A 14,935-nucleotide genomic window follows, 5' to 3' on the forward strand; every position below is an offset into this window, starting at 1 on the left:
AACACTTAATCCACTCCTATCTACTTGGTTAGATTCTTTCGTTTTCTGCTGCCCGTGAAAAAGAAGCTTAATAAAAAGAAAGACTATAGGCCTACAAAAGGGTCAGGTTTGTTGAGAAACTAGTTAGATTATATTAAAAGTCTTTTTATTATCACTCTAAATCCATTTGTAGCTGTTTGCATGGAATGATGTGTATTCTGTCACATTCTAAGAACCAAATTCATGTTGTGCATAAAATCAGCTTATCCGGTCGTCTTTAAGCTGCAGACAGTTTTTATTTATCACAGCTCATAGAACGTAATTTTGAGCTGAGCTAACCTTGGAGACCCTGGAAGGAGTGAATAAGGAAAGAATGTGAACTGCGAGTTATCCTAGACCACCAGTATAACATTTCTACAATTCTTTGGGGATGATCTGAGGATAGAAGAAATGATGGGCAATTTATTTTCTTTTTGTTCTTTTCTTTTTGTTTTTAATACAGTGCAGGAACACGGAGGCCTAACACTGGTAGGCACATCCAACATAATGTAGGGGCATTTAAGAGGTAAATGACATCAAACTTACTGTAAATTACATTCCGGAGTAAAACACAACTGAATCCGACATAAGCTTCAGACATTTAATCCAAACAATTTATTGTGTCAGAATTACTGCATGGTCTCAAACAAAGCAATTAAATAAAACTTTAAAAGAAAATGTTATACTAGTAGAAATTTATCAGGAAATTGTTCTATAAAAACAGGAAAATCTTAATTAAAAAGGCATCACTTTTGTATTTACAAATGCAAAAATTTCACATGAATATGTATTGCACTTTTTGACATTTTCTCATTTAACTATTTTAAGTACATCCATAGGACAGACCTGAAGCCTAAACTACAAACATAGACACAGTATGTAATACTTATACAAAACTAGCTTAATTTACCTAAGTCAGGAATATTTATAGTGCAAAATGTTGATTATTGTGCATTTTCCCTTGTCAAACAAATAACTAAAAATAAAATGTTGATAGATTGTTTATAATAAAGTAATAATTATATAATTCTCTGTCATATTACAGGTTTTGGTAGCAGAAAGGAGTTATTTACAAGGATGAAGTTCTCTCATACTGCATCCACTCTGATGACTAACAATGTCTAGAACTACTCAGACTAAAACTACACAATTGTATAAAAGTAACTAAATATCCACTGTTTATTTTCTGTTTTCTTTTACCAATAAATGTATATATGTGTAAAATACTATACAATAAATATCTATACATACATGACAGACTGTTTTAGAATTATTACACAATAAATATTGACAATATTCTTAAGCCCTATATTGGTACATTGTATAAATTCTTTATGGTCCATTACCTTTTGACATTAAAAATGCTAGCCATCATAATTTGTTAAACATTTCTTGTCAGAACTTGTCTCATCTCATTTAGAAATACAGTGCCTTGTGAAAGTATTCATACCAACTGAAACACATTTTTTCATAATTCAACTGCAAACATTAACGTGCTTATTGTGGGAATTTTATATGAAGGACCAAAGCAGAGTAGTAGAACATTTGTTAGGGTAATGATCCATGGCTTCCAAAATAAAACCAAAAAGTCTGTGAGGCTGTCATCTGCTTGGTAATGGCTTATGATTGCAAGTTCACAAGCCAAAATATACAGTTAGAGAAATAACAGAATGGCCCAAAGTGGATTCACATTAGAATAGCCCTATCAAAAACATGGAAATAAATATTCACTGATGCTATTTATGCAATCTTAGCATGACATATTTTGCAAAAAACAGTGGGCCTCTAGATGTGCAAAGCTGATAGATGTATACTCCAAAAGGGTTGCAATTACAGCCACAACAAAAGGTGGTGCAACAAAGCAATGCATTTCAGAAGCTGCACATAATTTCACACAGCACTTTTTAGAATTCAGTGTTTAAAAATATAAGAAGCATGAATCCTTTCCACTTCACAATGAAATATATGTGAGATTATGGCAGAGATGTTACCAACTGTGGAAAGATCAACAGGTATGAATATTTAAAAGGCACCATATTCCTCCCATGCAAACATACAGTTTACAGTATGGCTACTTCAGTAAACTCACTGGGGTTCTCCAAATGGTGTCACAACAGGCCAAGGCATGTCAGGTAAAGGTGTCTGGGGCTGAGAAGCGGGCTGCTGCTGCGTCTTCTGGTTAGCCCAATTTAAGTCCACACCATTCTTCTTTAGCGCAGCCAAGTGCTTTATGTCCAGAGTTGTAAAAGTGGTGAACTGGACCTGATTTCTCTTGCTGGTGGGAGAATGCAGAGGCTCACTGCGGTGTGGCCTTGCAAGCAAAGTGGCTGACCTGTTTGCCATAGGGTCTATTGCCTTTGCTTTAAACTGGTGTTGGGAGCCGCTCCTGCAGCGTCCTAGTGTAGCGGTTCTTTCTGGGACAGCTGGGGCACTAACAGTTGGCAAAGACCCCTGCAAACCACCGGGCCCAATTGAATCTATTGAATGGTGGGACTCAAGGGGGCGGTGAGGCTCACGTTTTAATGTTGAGACTTGAGTCGGAGCAACCGGAGCAACAGGTGTAGTGGTGCTATGACTGTTGCCCCCCATCCAAACCCAGTCATGCTTGTGGTCCTTCGGGTCTGCATGGGGAGCTGGACCTGTCTGTATGGGGGTCTTCTGTTTCCTAAAGCACAGCTTATATGAAGCACAGTTGAGCAGAAAAGCCATAATACCAACACAAGAGACCCCTATCAAGGAATATATGCCAATTTCTAAGTCTGACAGGGCTTTGAACGTTCTGATGATGTCGCTTCCAATTACTTTCGGTGTTTTAGTATTGGGAGTCTCTTTCTCAGGTTTGTCACCTCCAGGAGCATTATAGTTAGAGGAAGTATTTGAGTTGTCAAGCATGCTCCCGTATTGGTTCTTCTTCCCATCTCTTTTACTGACAAAGCTCACTGTTGGTTTGGCAGTGTTCAACTGTGCATCAGACCATAGTTTCTTCATGGTTGTTTGAGTGACCATGGTATTGACACCAGATGCAAAAGCTCCTGTAGGTTTTGTTTTTCCAGCCCATACCGGAGGTGTTTGCAAATAGCTGTTTGAAATTGTCGTGGCTGTGCTTTCGACCATAACAGACTGCAGGTTAGTTGTTGGCCTTTTATCCATCACTGTGACATTTTTTTGTGAGGTCATTGCTGTTTCAACTTCACCCGTTGATCCCATATTTTTATTTGCACCTCCTGCTTTATGTCTGCTATTTTGAAAGTTGGTCTTGAGAATTCCTGCCCCCACTGCTAGCTTACTCTTCCTCTTAGACTTCTGGCATTCTTCACAGATCCTCAGCTCCACCCTGACCTGCCTTCCACGGCCTTCGCCTTGTGCAACCACAAATGTGGAGAGGGGAGTACGCCGCACAGTGGCCACCCTCTCATCATTGGTGGAAACAGTGAGAGAGTAGACACTCCGGTCAAAAAGCTCCAGTGGAGCTACTGCCCCATCGCTAAACTGAATCCAGCAGCTGACCACTGCTTCCTGTAGTAAAACAAAGACAGCAAGAGAGAAAAAAGCATTAACTGAAATTTACTGAGTATGCAAGTCAGGAAGCAAACAAATGCTTTTTAAATGAAATATCATAGAAAACAATAGTGATATCATTTATAATGCAGAATTTAACACAGAACTTAGTATTCCTGCACAGGTTCCATATATTTCCACATGCAAAGTAGAAATTTTCACTCCTTTATATTTAGATTTAAATGCAAAACACCTCAGGTTGTGCCAAATTTATATTTCTTCAGTGGACAAGCCTTAAATTTAAAGTAAAAAGAAAACTGAGTTAAAAGGTATAACTACAGAGATCTGGAACAGAGACAAAAGGAAGGAATGTAGGTAATTGCCAATCGGGAAGACAACGGATGGATGGGCTGAAGGAAAGGATGCAAAAGGTTAGACATGAGGAAGGAAAGAAACAGAGGGAAGATAGTATAGACAGAATGAAAAAGGAAAGGAAGATGAGGGGGACAGACTGAAGGAATGAAAGGATAAATGAGCCATACATTACAGAAAGAAGAGGAAGAAAAAAGGATATAGAACTGAGAGATAGGAAACTAGAAAGTTAGGAAAATATAGTTACAAGGGTTGAACAAGGTAGGAAAAGGAGTGGGTGTGCACAACGAAAAGGAAAAATAATGGAGAATGGAAACAGTGAAGGAATAAAGGGAAAATATTGAACATTTCTAACAATAGATTAAAGAATAAAGCCTGAAAAAGTTTTCTCTATACCCCCATTGTCTTTTTCATATTGATTCAGACCAAGAAACAACTGGCTATTAAATTACTTTTCCAAACTGCATACACTTGAATAATTTCTCCAAAAGCATGGAAAAATACATTTGTTTTTAACCAATTATAATTTATACAATATTACAGCAGATATCCTTCAGCGTTACCAAAAAAGGAGACATTAGGGGTCACATTAGGTACAGAATTAGCCAATCAAGTGACATTACAACAAAATGACCCATTTCCTGTGGCTACTCAGCACTTCTGGGTCACCACAATGCTAACCTATATTTTAGATCTGAATACATTGTCAATTGCCCTGAGGACAACAGCTTGCTATCACAGTCACAATTGGCTGGTCATCCACATTGGCAGGTTTATTGACTGGGACAGAGCAGCAGTAGCAGTGCAGTGAACGTAAAAGAGAGCCTGCCAGTGACAGGGAGCTGGTTTAAAATGGGCGGACTGCCACAGCTAAATGTGTGAGTGAGCTTTTAACATGATCATCTGTCTGCTTCATCTTGGTCTCTCAGAGCTCTGCAGCTGCTGATCAGGCTCCAAACTTAGAACACATTCATTTTTAAAGAGGCAAAATTTTAGTTCAAATGTGTATCTCTTTCTTTTACTCATGTTACTTTTTTGTACAGTTAAATGTTAGAATAATTTTGATAAAAATGAGCATGTAGGATTCATTTCAATTTCAAGTTAACCATGTATCTTTATTTATTCTTCATGAAAAAATACTATTACAGAGAAATGCTATTTAGATTGATCTTAATCAATTTTCATATTTAATTTTAGTCAGTTTGTTAGGTTCTAAAACAAAAACTCAAATAATTATTTGCTCTGATTCACTGATCAGAGCATAAATGTTGTATGATGATATATGTTACCAAAACACAGACTGTGAAATCACCTGTTGCCCAATATGCAGTGCTTCATCCAGGAATTTGAGTTCTGTCATATTTCTTCTCAAAGGGCTATTGTGTTTGCCTACATTATATTCTATCTTGAAGTTTTTACAACAGAAAAGAAACTGAGAATTTAAGTTGTTTACTTGTTTGAGCTCTGTGATTGTCTCCCTCATGGTCGTCGTGGCAACAATACCCCTGTTGCTCTCAGGGCTGAACTGAAGAGACAGAGAGAGTCCGGAAACCAACTGCACCCCTAGTTCTGTCACACTCACTTTATCATCCATCACCCTAATGCTTCTCTCAGCCAGGACAGACGATGTCAATGGGGACAACACCTGCAAAGAGAAACACAATCCCTTTCAGACTGCTAAAAAAACCACAACAAATAAGCTGCACACAGAGGTTTGCTGATGCTTTACCTGCAAAACAGTGGTCCCCACGGCCCGTCCTTGCAGTATGATCCCATCTTGCACTTTAGCGATTTCAGGGTCTACTACTTTTAGGTCATTGCGTACAAGATTTGTCACATCTACCTGCAAATTAAAAAATAGAAAACAAAAATAGTCAATGACTTGAAATGCTGTAACATTCAAAATTAGAATAGTAGCCAACATCTGCAAGCAGGCAGTGAGGGAATGTTTTGTATTTGATTACCTGCCAATCAGAACCTATAAAGTATTCAACAGACTTCTCTCCAGTAAATGGACTTGGCAGAACCTCAGAATCAGATTGGGCCACAAAGGGCGTGAACACCCTCAATGTCGATAGCTGGTACTGTAACATGCATCCACGGCCCTTCCTCATGTCTTCATCTTCTTCACTATCCCATGTAGATCTGACATACAAAGACAAGAAATAATCAACTAATACTTACAGGGACACTTATGTAGTGAATTTACGATTCTTAACAAATGAGAATATCATTAGAAATAAAAAAAATATATATATTATTTGAATTACTTTTTTTCTTCTTTGTCTACAAAGTGTAATATAACTGAGAAATGAGAAATACTGTGCCAGGGCTCCTTAGCATCAATTTCTGCAATAGAAAGATAAAAAGGTGATCATCCAGTGGCCTTCCTGAGGAGATTAAGGAAGATTTAACATTTTTCTGCATGTCTTTTCCCCCTGTAACTTGTCCTTATTCTGACCAATCTTTTCTGCTTTTTTAAGTCTTACACTCGGATACAACTCACAGTAAAAAACCGGGTTTTTACAAGGACTTTTTTGATTTACCGTACCCTCTTTGTCATGAGTTTCACTGACCATCTATCAGACAGCAGCAAAGTAATTCCCTGTGATATAATATGACAATAACATAATCATTCTGTATGAGAATATTCTTTTGTGGCAAATGTTATATTTGTAGTCTCTGTAAGCTACAAACCACAGTAAACTGAATTAAGAAAAAACATCTGAACTATATTACACTCCATGTTATAAATGTACAGTTTCGCTTTTGGAATTCTAGTCTTATTTTGAATAACACTGGACAGATTTTTTTTCTTCCCTACCCACATACCCAGAAAAGTTATTCCCACTTGCTTCTAGCATTTTCCAGACAACAGTTGCACAACAAAAACATGCTGTTAATCTGTGAACTTCTGAAGGAAAAATAGCAAAACTCAACAGCATTGCTGTTGCTGCTTTGGAGGCAAAGCACATGTGGAGTGACCTTTTTCCTCAAAATCAATTTAACTTAAATTAACCACAATCCCATGGCTGAGTGGTTTGTTTATATGTGGTAGAGGTTAAGCTGTGAACCTCTCAGCAATGATCATATAATTATCATACACGCAGCTGGTCCTGCCACACGCTGCACCTCAGGTGTGCTGCAGGGTTGATGGAAATGTTTTTACTCTGCAGGCAGAAAGCTTTCGTCAAGTGGTAAAGTCCAAATAAACATCATTACTACTTAGCCTGAGGTCAAAGCTTAACATGTGATGGCAATGCTGCCTGAATTAAATCACTCTGACTCAACAACTTTGCACAAAATAGTAACTCTTGGCTAAATACTGTTGTCCAACTTTTGAAGTTTAGTAGCAAAACCTTGTTCTAATACCTGCAAAAATGTTCCTCTGTCTTTTCTTTGGTTTATCATCGTTTTATTGAAACTCTTGTTATTTTCACATGGGAATTATTATATCCACACAACTGTTGCTCTACTTCTATAAAAAGGTTTTGAGCTTTCCAAGTTGCTAAGTACTGAAACATAATCAGTGAGTTTTATTCATACCTTTAACATTCTGTGGCTTATTTTGTGATTTTTATCAATTTTACTTCATTTGTAAAATCTAAAATAAGCCCTTTAGGAAACATGCAGTAATTGACAGAATTATTTTTTTTCTCAGTATAACATGTGTACACCTATAAAGTGTTTCAAAACGTCCAATTAAATCTTTAAACGTTTTTCATTCAGAAAGCTATCTATATTTTTTGTGATTTACTGTAATGTGCACTATTTTTAAAAATCTTTACATAGATTTGGTTTGCATTGCTGTTTAGCCCTCTTACTGAGGTACCCCTAAAAAAATCTTGTGCAACTCTTCTATGAAGAAAATCCGTTATATAACATGAAGTTATGCAACATCATTCCATTCTCCGGCACCTGAAGAGGCACGGTTCTCTTCATCATCTGAACATTCCTGAACAATAACAGAACTGTAATCTGCCAAGCTATGGCTTACGATCTGCAAAGACATACTGTAGTGAGTGCTTTTTACCACAAGTAATGTAAGTTTGGGTAAACTTAAACTACATCTCACTCTGAACATACCAAACACATAGTGAAACACCAAAAGGCAGGGAGCTGCAAAGAATCTGGAATACAAGGGAATCCTGCTAGGCTTCAAAATAATTAAGACTGAGGCAGGAGTTTGACTTCAAAAAGTGGTACTGACCAACCATACAGTCAGATCTACAATGGAATTGTATTGATCAATAAAAATTTTTCAAAAATCTAGCTATGTTTGTCTTTGTTTTAAATGATTTCCTACATTCACATTAAACCCCAAAATGTTTGAAACTTTGACATTACTAATTTTAAAAATAGTTAGGTTGTATAAATAATTTTGTGAGGCTGTCCCATTTCCTATTCAGGAAAATGTTATTGAAATATGAGGTATCTGACCTTCTGTCTGTTTGAATCTGGAGCTCAGTATTGAACTCGGGGGATGAGGATGACAGCCATTATCACAGGATCGGGGGGGGGGGGGGGATAATGACTGTACTGTACTTATTGATTGAAACGCTACTAACCTTTTACTTTCAGGACATCTGTGGCGTGTCTAATGCTCACTCACTCACTAATGGTTGGCAACATGCAGCTGTGTAAAAAACCCACAGCAGCATTTGCAAATTTGTGAACAGATTCCATTCAAAGTGATTAATATCAATAACAATGGGATTCCTTGAAAATAGGGCAAACTGCCGATTTTATTTTCCAAATTAGGGTTTGAGCAGGTACTTTTTGATTCAATTGGCTCTACTGTAAACAAATCAACTGACAGTCTTTCAGCAAATTTTAGATGCTTTTTTTCTTAACCAACATCTTGTTTTTAATACTCCATCAAAAACTTTGCATTTAAGTTTTATATTTCCAGGCTGTATCTTTCACTTGTCTGTCCATTAATTAAAACAAAAAGCAAAATCTGAAGTGGAAGGGTTCACAAATAAACATATCCAGGTGTCAGAATGGCCAAGTCAAAGTCTAGACCTGAATCCAATCAAGATACTGTGGAAAGAACTGAAAACTGCTGTTCACAAACGCTCTCCATCAAACCTCACTGAGATTGAGCTGTTTTGCAGGAAGAATGGGCAAAACTTTCTGACTCTCATTGTGCAAAACTGAGAGAGATACACCCTGAGTGACTTGCAGCTGTAATCACAGCAGAGGTGGTGCTACAATGTATTCACTCAAGGGGGCTAAATAATTTTGCAAACCAATTTTTTCAGTTTTTCATTTAATAAAAAAGTTTGAAAATACCTTCTTAATAATTGCAATTATTTTTTTTTGTGGCAAAAGGTTTAAAGGGGGGCTAATACCTTAACCAAAACTGATTTTGAATTCCTATTCGATTTACAACAACTTTACATCATAAAAAGTAAATATTGTGATGTGTAAAAATCTAGCAGAGAAAGGTTGGGCTAATAGGAAATTTATCACAAAAAAATAAGGTCCAATTTGCTTACACTTTAAGCTTCACAGAAACATGATTTGGAAATAATCTGCTTAGCTACTGCATATTAGATGTACACAGGCCTAAAAGTGTTCACTTTTAAGTGGATTTATAGTTTAAAGGAAACTCAAAAAAGCTGTTTTAAAAGCTTAACTACTTAAACCATGCACAATTTATTGTTGCAGAAATAAGTTAAATTTTAATTGGGAGTCAGGGACGGTAAATTGGGAAACTTTTGGATCAAACATCAGCGGGGGAGCTCTATACAAATGAACATTGCTGTCTTCAACATTTAGATAGTATTAGGATACTGTTGTTTATACACAGCACTTAGATGTTATGTAATAATAACAATTAAAAATAAGGTGTTTTTCACTGTATGTCAATTTTTAGACAGAAGCTAACCTTTTAAAAATACTATTTAAATCAGACTAAAAAAGAAAGAAAAATATCAAATAAGTGTATTTTTTTTAATATACATTCCAACCAAACAGTTATGTGCTCCTGGGGGCCCACAAGCAGTCCTGGAGTCCCAGAGCTGCAGTTTAGTTTGGTTATGCCTCAAGCTAGTTCTCCTTTACCTTCTATTGCCAGTTGTGACGGGGACCCTCCAGCCTTTTATTTGGCTAAGCTCAGGGTCAGCGATGTCAATGAGCATGGGCAGGCGGGGCACCCACACACTCATCTCCAGCTGCGAGCTCAGGAAACCGTACGTGAAATTGAGCATCACGCTGCTTTTGCCTTTCGTCTCTTTCCCATTTACGAAAACATAGTTACAGCGTTCTGAGACCTGGAATGACAAAAAGGCAGAAATGCAGATAAAATGCTGATTTCAAATGTGCACATGGCATACTTAAATTTAGATGTTGGCTTCACTGTCTTTAGATGTTTTAAAGATTTAAGTGTTTCATGTTTTGTTTTGTTTTTTAAGTGGAGGTTTGCATAAGCAGAACAAGATATCTTGCGATGGAGAAGATTAGCCTGGAAACCAAGGAGGGATTTAAAACTCTAGCTGAAAGACAATATGGTTTAAAAAAAAAAAAATCAAACTTCAAACCAATTTCAGTGTGTTTTCAAAGGGTTTGAATGATTGTGTTTTTCATCTAAAGCCGCTGCTTTTACAGGAAGTAAAATAAGCCCTTCTTTACAGCTGTTCCTGTGATGTCGTTCTGGAAGTGGGAGCCATGCAGGCCCCACCGGCAAGAGCAATGAGGTGAGATACAGCAGTTGGTGTGTTTTATTTCAGATTGGAGGCCTATCTCCACTGCTGCCTCACTTATCTTAACAAACCAGTAGCTCCAGTGGGGTAATTGGAGAGCACTAGACTGGAGAATAGAGTGAAGCAATGGAAAGTGGGTTGTAAAGAGTATGTTTGTGTGTCTGTGTGTGTGTGTGTGTGTGTTTGGGGGGGGGGGTTGGATGGGGATGGATAGAACAGGTCAAATTAAAGTCTTGTGGAAATACAGACTGTGGCTGCTATCAAAAGACCATCTCATGTGAAACTCATTGATTGACAGGGTGTGATGTTCTGGAGATCTCCAAAGTACTGGTTGTAATCTAACATGTGTTCTTCTACAATCCCTTCAAGAATATAATTTAGTATGGTGGCTCACAGCGATAAATATTAGTGAGTTCGAAAGCTGCATCTGAGTGACTTACATCATTATTGACAAATGTATATGTAATTTGGCTTTAAAACTAAACCCAGGATATCATGTTGCTGATTTGTTTTATGAATATGGCTCACAGCTAATGAAAACCCAGAATTTAGTTTGTTAGATCATTTTAGTATTACAGTAAAACCAATGAAAAATGGACTTTCATTTCCTTTTAATGTTATGACCTAGATAATTATAACCAAGGTCCTTACCAAAGAAGATGGCTGATGACAGAGTGCTGATAAGTGGAAGGAAAAACTGTGCTTAAAAATAGTGCATAACCCAAAGACACACACCATAGTTGAGAAGATTGTGAAGATTGACAATGAAAATTTTTTGGGTAGATTACAGTGTTTTCACACCAAACCTTTGGAACTTAATGTCTGACAGAATCTCACAAGATCATTCTAACCAATCCCTGTTTTTTTGACAATGTCATGCAAAATATTGAATTTTGTGAGTTCACTGGTGAATTTAGTGACACAAAGGTCAAAAAATGGTAATTTCCAAGTTTGTTCTTGAAGACTTACAAAAAAACAACTTTGCTTTAATTGAGTTAAGGAGGAACAATTCTACATATTTGAATTCACATGCAGATTAGACTACCTGAAACAATCAGGCATGATTTCCGTCATGGGACATCTATGAATGACATTCCAGTAGTTTGTTTCTGATTTCTTTTCCCTTAACTTCAAATTTCAAAAATTATTTTGTGAAAGGTATAGTGGAGGATTTTCACACAGAAAACATCAGCCCTATCTACAGAAATTAACATGCACAACCCTGTACCCGCTCCTTAGAGGGAACGCCTATTAAACGCATGCAAGAGCATGCACAAACCAATTTCCCCTCATGCATGCTCTGTTTAAAAGTTTCTGTGTGCATCGCTCATTCAAGCTTACTTTCCAAAAGAAGATTTGCAAATTTTCCACTACTATATATCCGACTCACCAGTAAGTGAAAATGGGGGCAAGTACGTACAACATCCTCCCCTATACTCATAAGATATAACTGAATTATTTCGTTTTGGGCTGAAATTTTGTTAAAATTAAAAGGTTAGTAGCAAACTTTTCTAAATAAATCAAACAATGTTAAATGAATACAAAACAAAATGTCAAATGAAACCTTATAAATCAACATAACCTGTCTGCTTCTTAGGGTCCTGTTTTCATGACTTACCTTGAGCACGTCCGCCTGAGTTGACCTGCAGTTGGTGGAGTTTGTCACATCTGTAACTGTTCCATCAGCCTCAACAGCAACGGTTTTCACAGGAACTGACACCCTTTTCCCCGTCAACATTGCAGTATTCAAAATATCTGATGTCTAGGCAGAAAAAGGAGCATCTTAAGTAAAGGTTAGTTTTAGTTCATGTTCTGCATAATGTACTATTCATATGAAAAAAAGACAAATCATTGGAACAAGTATTAAAAAAAAAAATCCATTTTACTTTTTTTTTAGCAGTTCAGAAATCATGAGCTCTTTCGCATAGCTTAATAACAAACATGGCTTGTCATTCACACACACATTGGACCCGGGTCATAAAAAAGAAAATATATCTCTATGTACCAACCCAAACATTTACTTCATTTTTTTCCTACTTTTTTCCCTCATTAATTTTATTTCACAGTGAGACAACACAAGTGAATAAAGGAAATTTTTCATGCAGTAACCAGTCCAATCTATCATTTAAAGAAAACCTTTGCTGGGACAGGATTAATGTTGAAGGGATTTAATGATGTGATATTCAGATTTGGCATCACTTAATTAAATATGCACTGATAAAGTTTTCAAATAATGATGTCCAAGATAAATACATCTCAAAAGCAAAAACTCAAGGCTTTGAAATATGTAAAGGATTTTGATCTTCTTTGGTGACATATGGAAGCAACAGCGGCAAACAGCTTTGGAGGAGAAGCTGCAAAACTAAAGAAAAAAAAGAAAACTGACTAAAGAGGAGGTATCATTACCCTAAACTTGGTGACAGAGCATAGAGTAGCATAACCAAGAGCTAGAAATGCTTCAGAGAATTTGTTTGCTTTTCTTAATTGGACAACACTCCATATTTAAGAACAGACCATCTAAACAGCACCCTACTGCTTTTGTTTTTGACCAGATCTGTAGTTACCACTTTTAGGTGGTACAGTTCTGCTTCATAAACAAACTGTTGACTCAGGCTGGGGGATTTTCAACTTTCCAACATCTTAAATGGCAAATGAATTACCTGCTGAGACAGATATAATATATAATATTTTACAGAACACACACACACACATATATATATTGTATGTATGTATATATATATATATATATATATATATATATATATATATATATATATATATATATATATATATATATATATATATATATATATATATATATATATATATATATATATGTATGTGTGTGTGTGTGTGTGTGTCTCAAGTTTCAGTTGTTAGATTTAGTAAGATATATTTCATGTTTGTTCATGCACTGCAAAAAATAGAAATCTCAATAAGTTATTCTTTTCTTAAAATAAGTGCGTTTTTCCTTGATTTGAGGAGGTAAGTAAGACACTTTGCCAATGGAACAAGACAATTTCCTTTCAAAATTAGAAAAAACAATTTTATCGTCTTATTTCAAGTAAATATTATCTAACTATCTTATTTTAAGAGTGAAAATACTCATTCCATTGGCAAATCATCTTATTTACCTGCTCAAATTAAGGCTAAATATACTTAATTTAAGCAATTTTTTACTTATTTCTGGATTGTTTTTGCAGTGTGTTGAACTTTGATTGTGAAAGATACACATTCTTAATGTGTCATGCTGGAATAAGGGAGAGAGGGAACATCTATGCCTGTATTTGTAAATCAAACCTGGTGTGAAGAATAGATATCTGCCACTTTTTACAAGCGCATTCCTCTTGTAGACAGAACCTAAATTAGGACCCATCTCTCATCGGGGGTTTTCATATTCCACAAACACTGCCTTCCGAAAGTAACTATGGAGAATACATCATCATTTTTTATCTGCTTTATTCTACTCAGGAGGATGGACGCAACTTCAGCTTTCTTCAAACAGGAAGATGCAACATAAACTTCTTACAGGCTGATAGGTAATCACAGAACAAACATTTCAAGTATCTGTACCTAGGTGGGATGTGAGGTATTTAATAGTTAGAAAAAAAAAAAAAAAAGAACAATTATATTTATCAAAGAAAAGATGAAAAGAAGAAATTCCCTTAACCCTTTGACTTTGTGCATTCTGATTATTTACTTAAAACTTGTCAGAAAAAGACTTTTTAGAAAAGCAAAAATTTGATATTAATAAATATAATTGCCTTTAGTCTCTTTTGCCCTTTAAAGTAAGATATGAAAACTAATTAAAATGCAAATTACTGAGTGAAAAGACTGCAAGTGAGTGAATATTTCTGCAAGAAGGCACGGTATTTTGTTTTTTCCTCTCTAAGTAAGTCTATTTACAGAAGACTGAATACACATTTTGCTGTAAAAATCAAAATAAGATCCTGTAGGCATTATCCCATTTATACATGTGTAGAACTGTTTCCTTTCCTTTCAGTATATTGCATTTACTGAAGTTGAAATACACGTATTGGATTATAAAATGATTACCGTAAATTTGATATTACAAGATTGCTGACTCTCTGAACTACTATGTGATAACAAAGACAGAATCCAAAAGAATTAGGCTGGCTTAAGTTGTGCTCAGCAACAGCTACCTTCTACCAGCCTAAACCACATCTTTCATATATTCAACTCTACACTCATCTTACTAGTTACACAATTACTGGTAAAGGAAAAAATACTCAACTGCACCCATCCTGCAATCAAATAAAAACTTTCCATTCTCCTCTTAAAAAAAGCAGAAAAACTTTATTAATGGGGAATTCATTCAA

General features: G+C 36.1%; 1 protein-coding gene across 1 annotated transcript in view; it reads right to left on the reverse strand.

Moving 5' to 3' along the window:
• Positions 1 to 469: 469 nt before the first annotated feature.
• LOC119792612 (transmembrane protein 132D-like) overlaps positions 470 to 14,935 on the reverse strand; it is a 40,307-nt gene continuing 25,841 nt past the window's right edge. The window contains exons 5-10 of the mRNA XM_038299333.1: positions 12,214 to 12,357; positions 9,958 to 10,166; positions 5,853 to 6,033; positions 5,618 to 5,731; positions 5,342 to 5,533; positions 470 to 3,534 (exon numbers count right to left, since the gene is read on the reverse strand). Coding sequence (XP_038155261.1) covers positions 2,104 to 3,534; positions 5,342 to 5,533; positions 5,618 to 5,731; positions 5,853 to 6,033; positions 9,958 to 10,166; positions 12,214 to 12,357 — 2,271 coding nt within the window. The 3' untranslated portion in view covers positions 470 to 2,103. The remainder of the gene's footprint in view (positions 3,535 to 5,341; positions 5,534 to 5,617; positions 5,732 to 5,852; positions 6,034 to 9,957; positions 10,167 to 12,213; positions 12,358 to 14,935) is intronic.

Source organism: Cyprinodon tularosa, unplaced genomic scaffold (genome assembly GCF_016077235.1).
Source record: "Cyprinodon tularosa strain WSP-4 unplaced genomic scaffold, ASM1607723v1 ctg425, whole genome shotgun sequence".
In the NCBI taxonomy this organism is placed as follows: domain Eukaryota; kingdom Metazoa; phylum Chordata; class Actinopteri; order Cyprinodontiformes; family Cyprinodontidae; genus Cyprinodon; species Cyprinodon tularosa.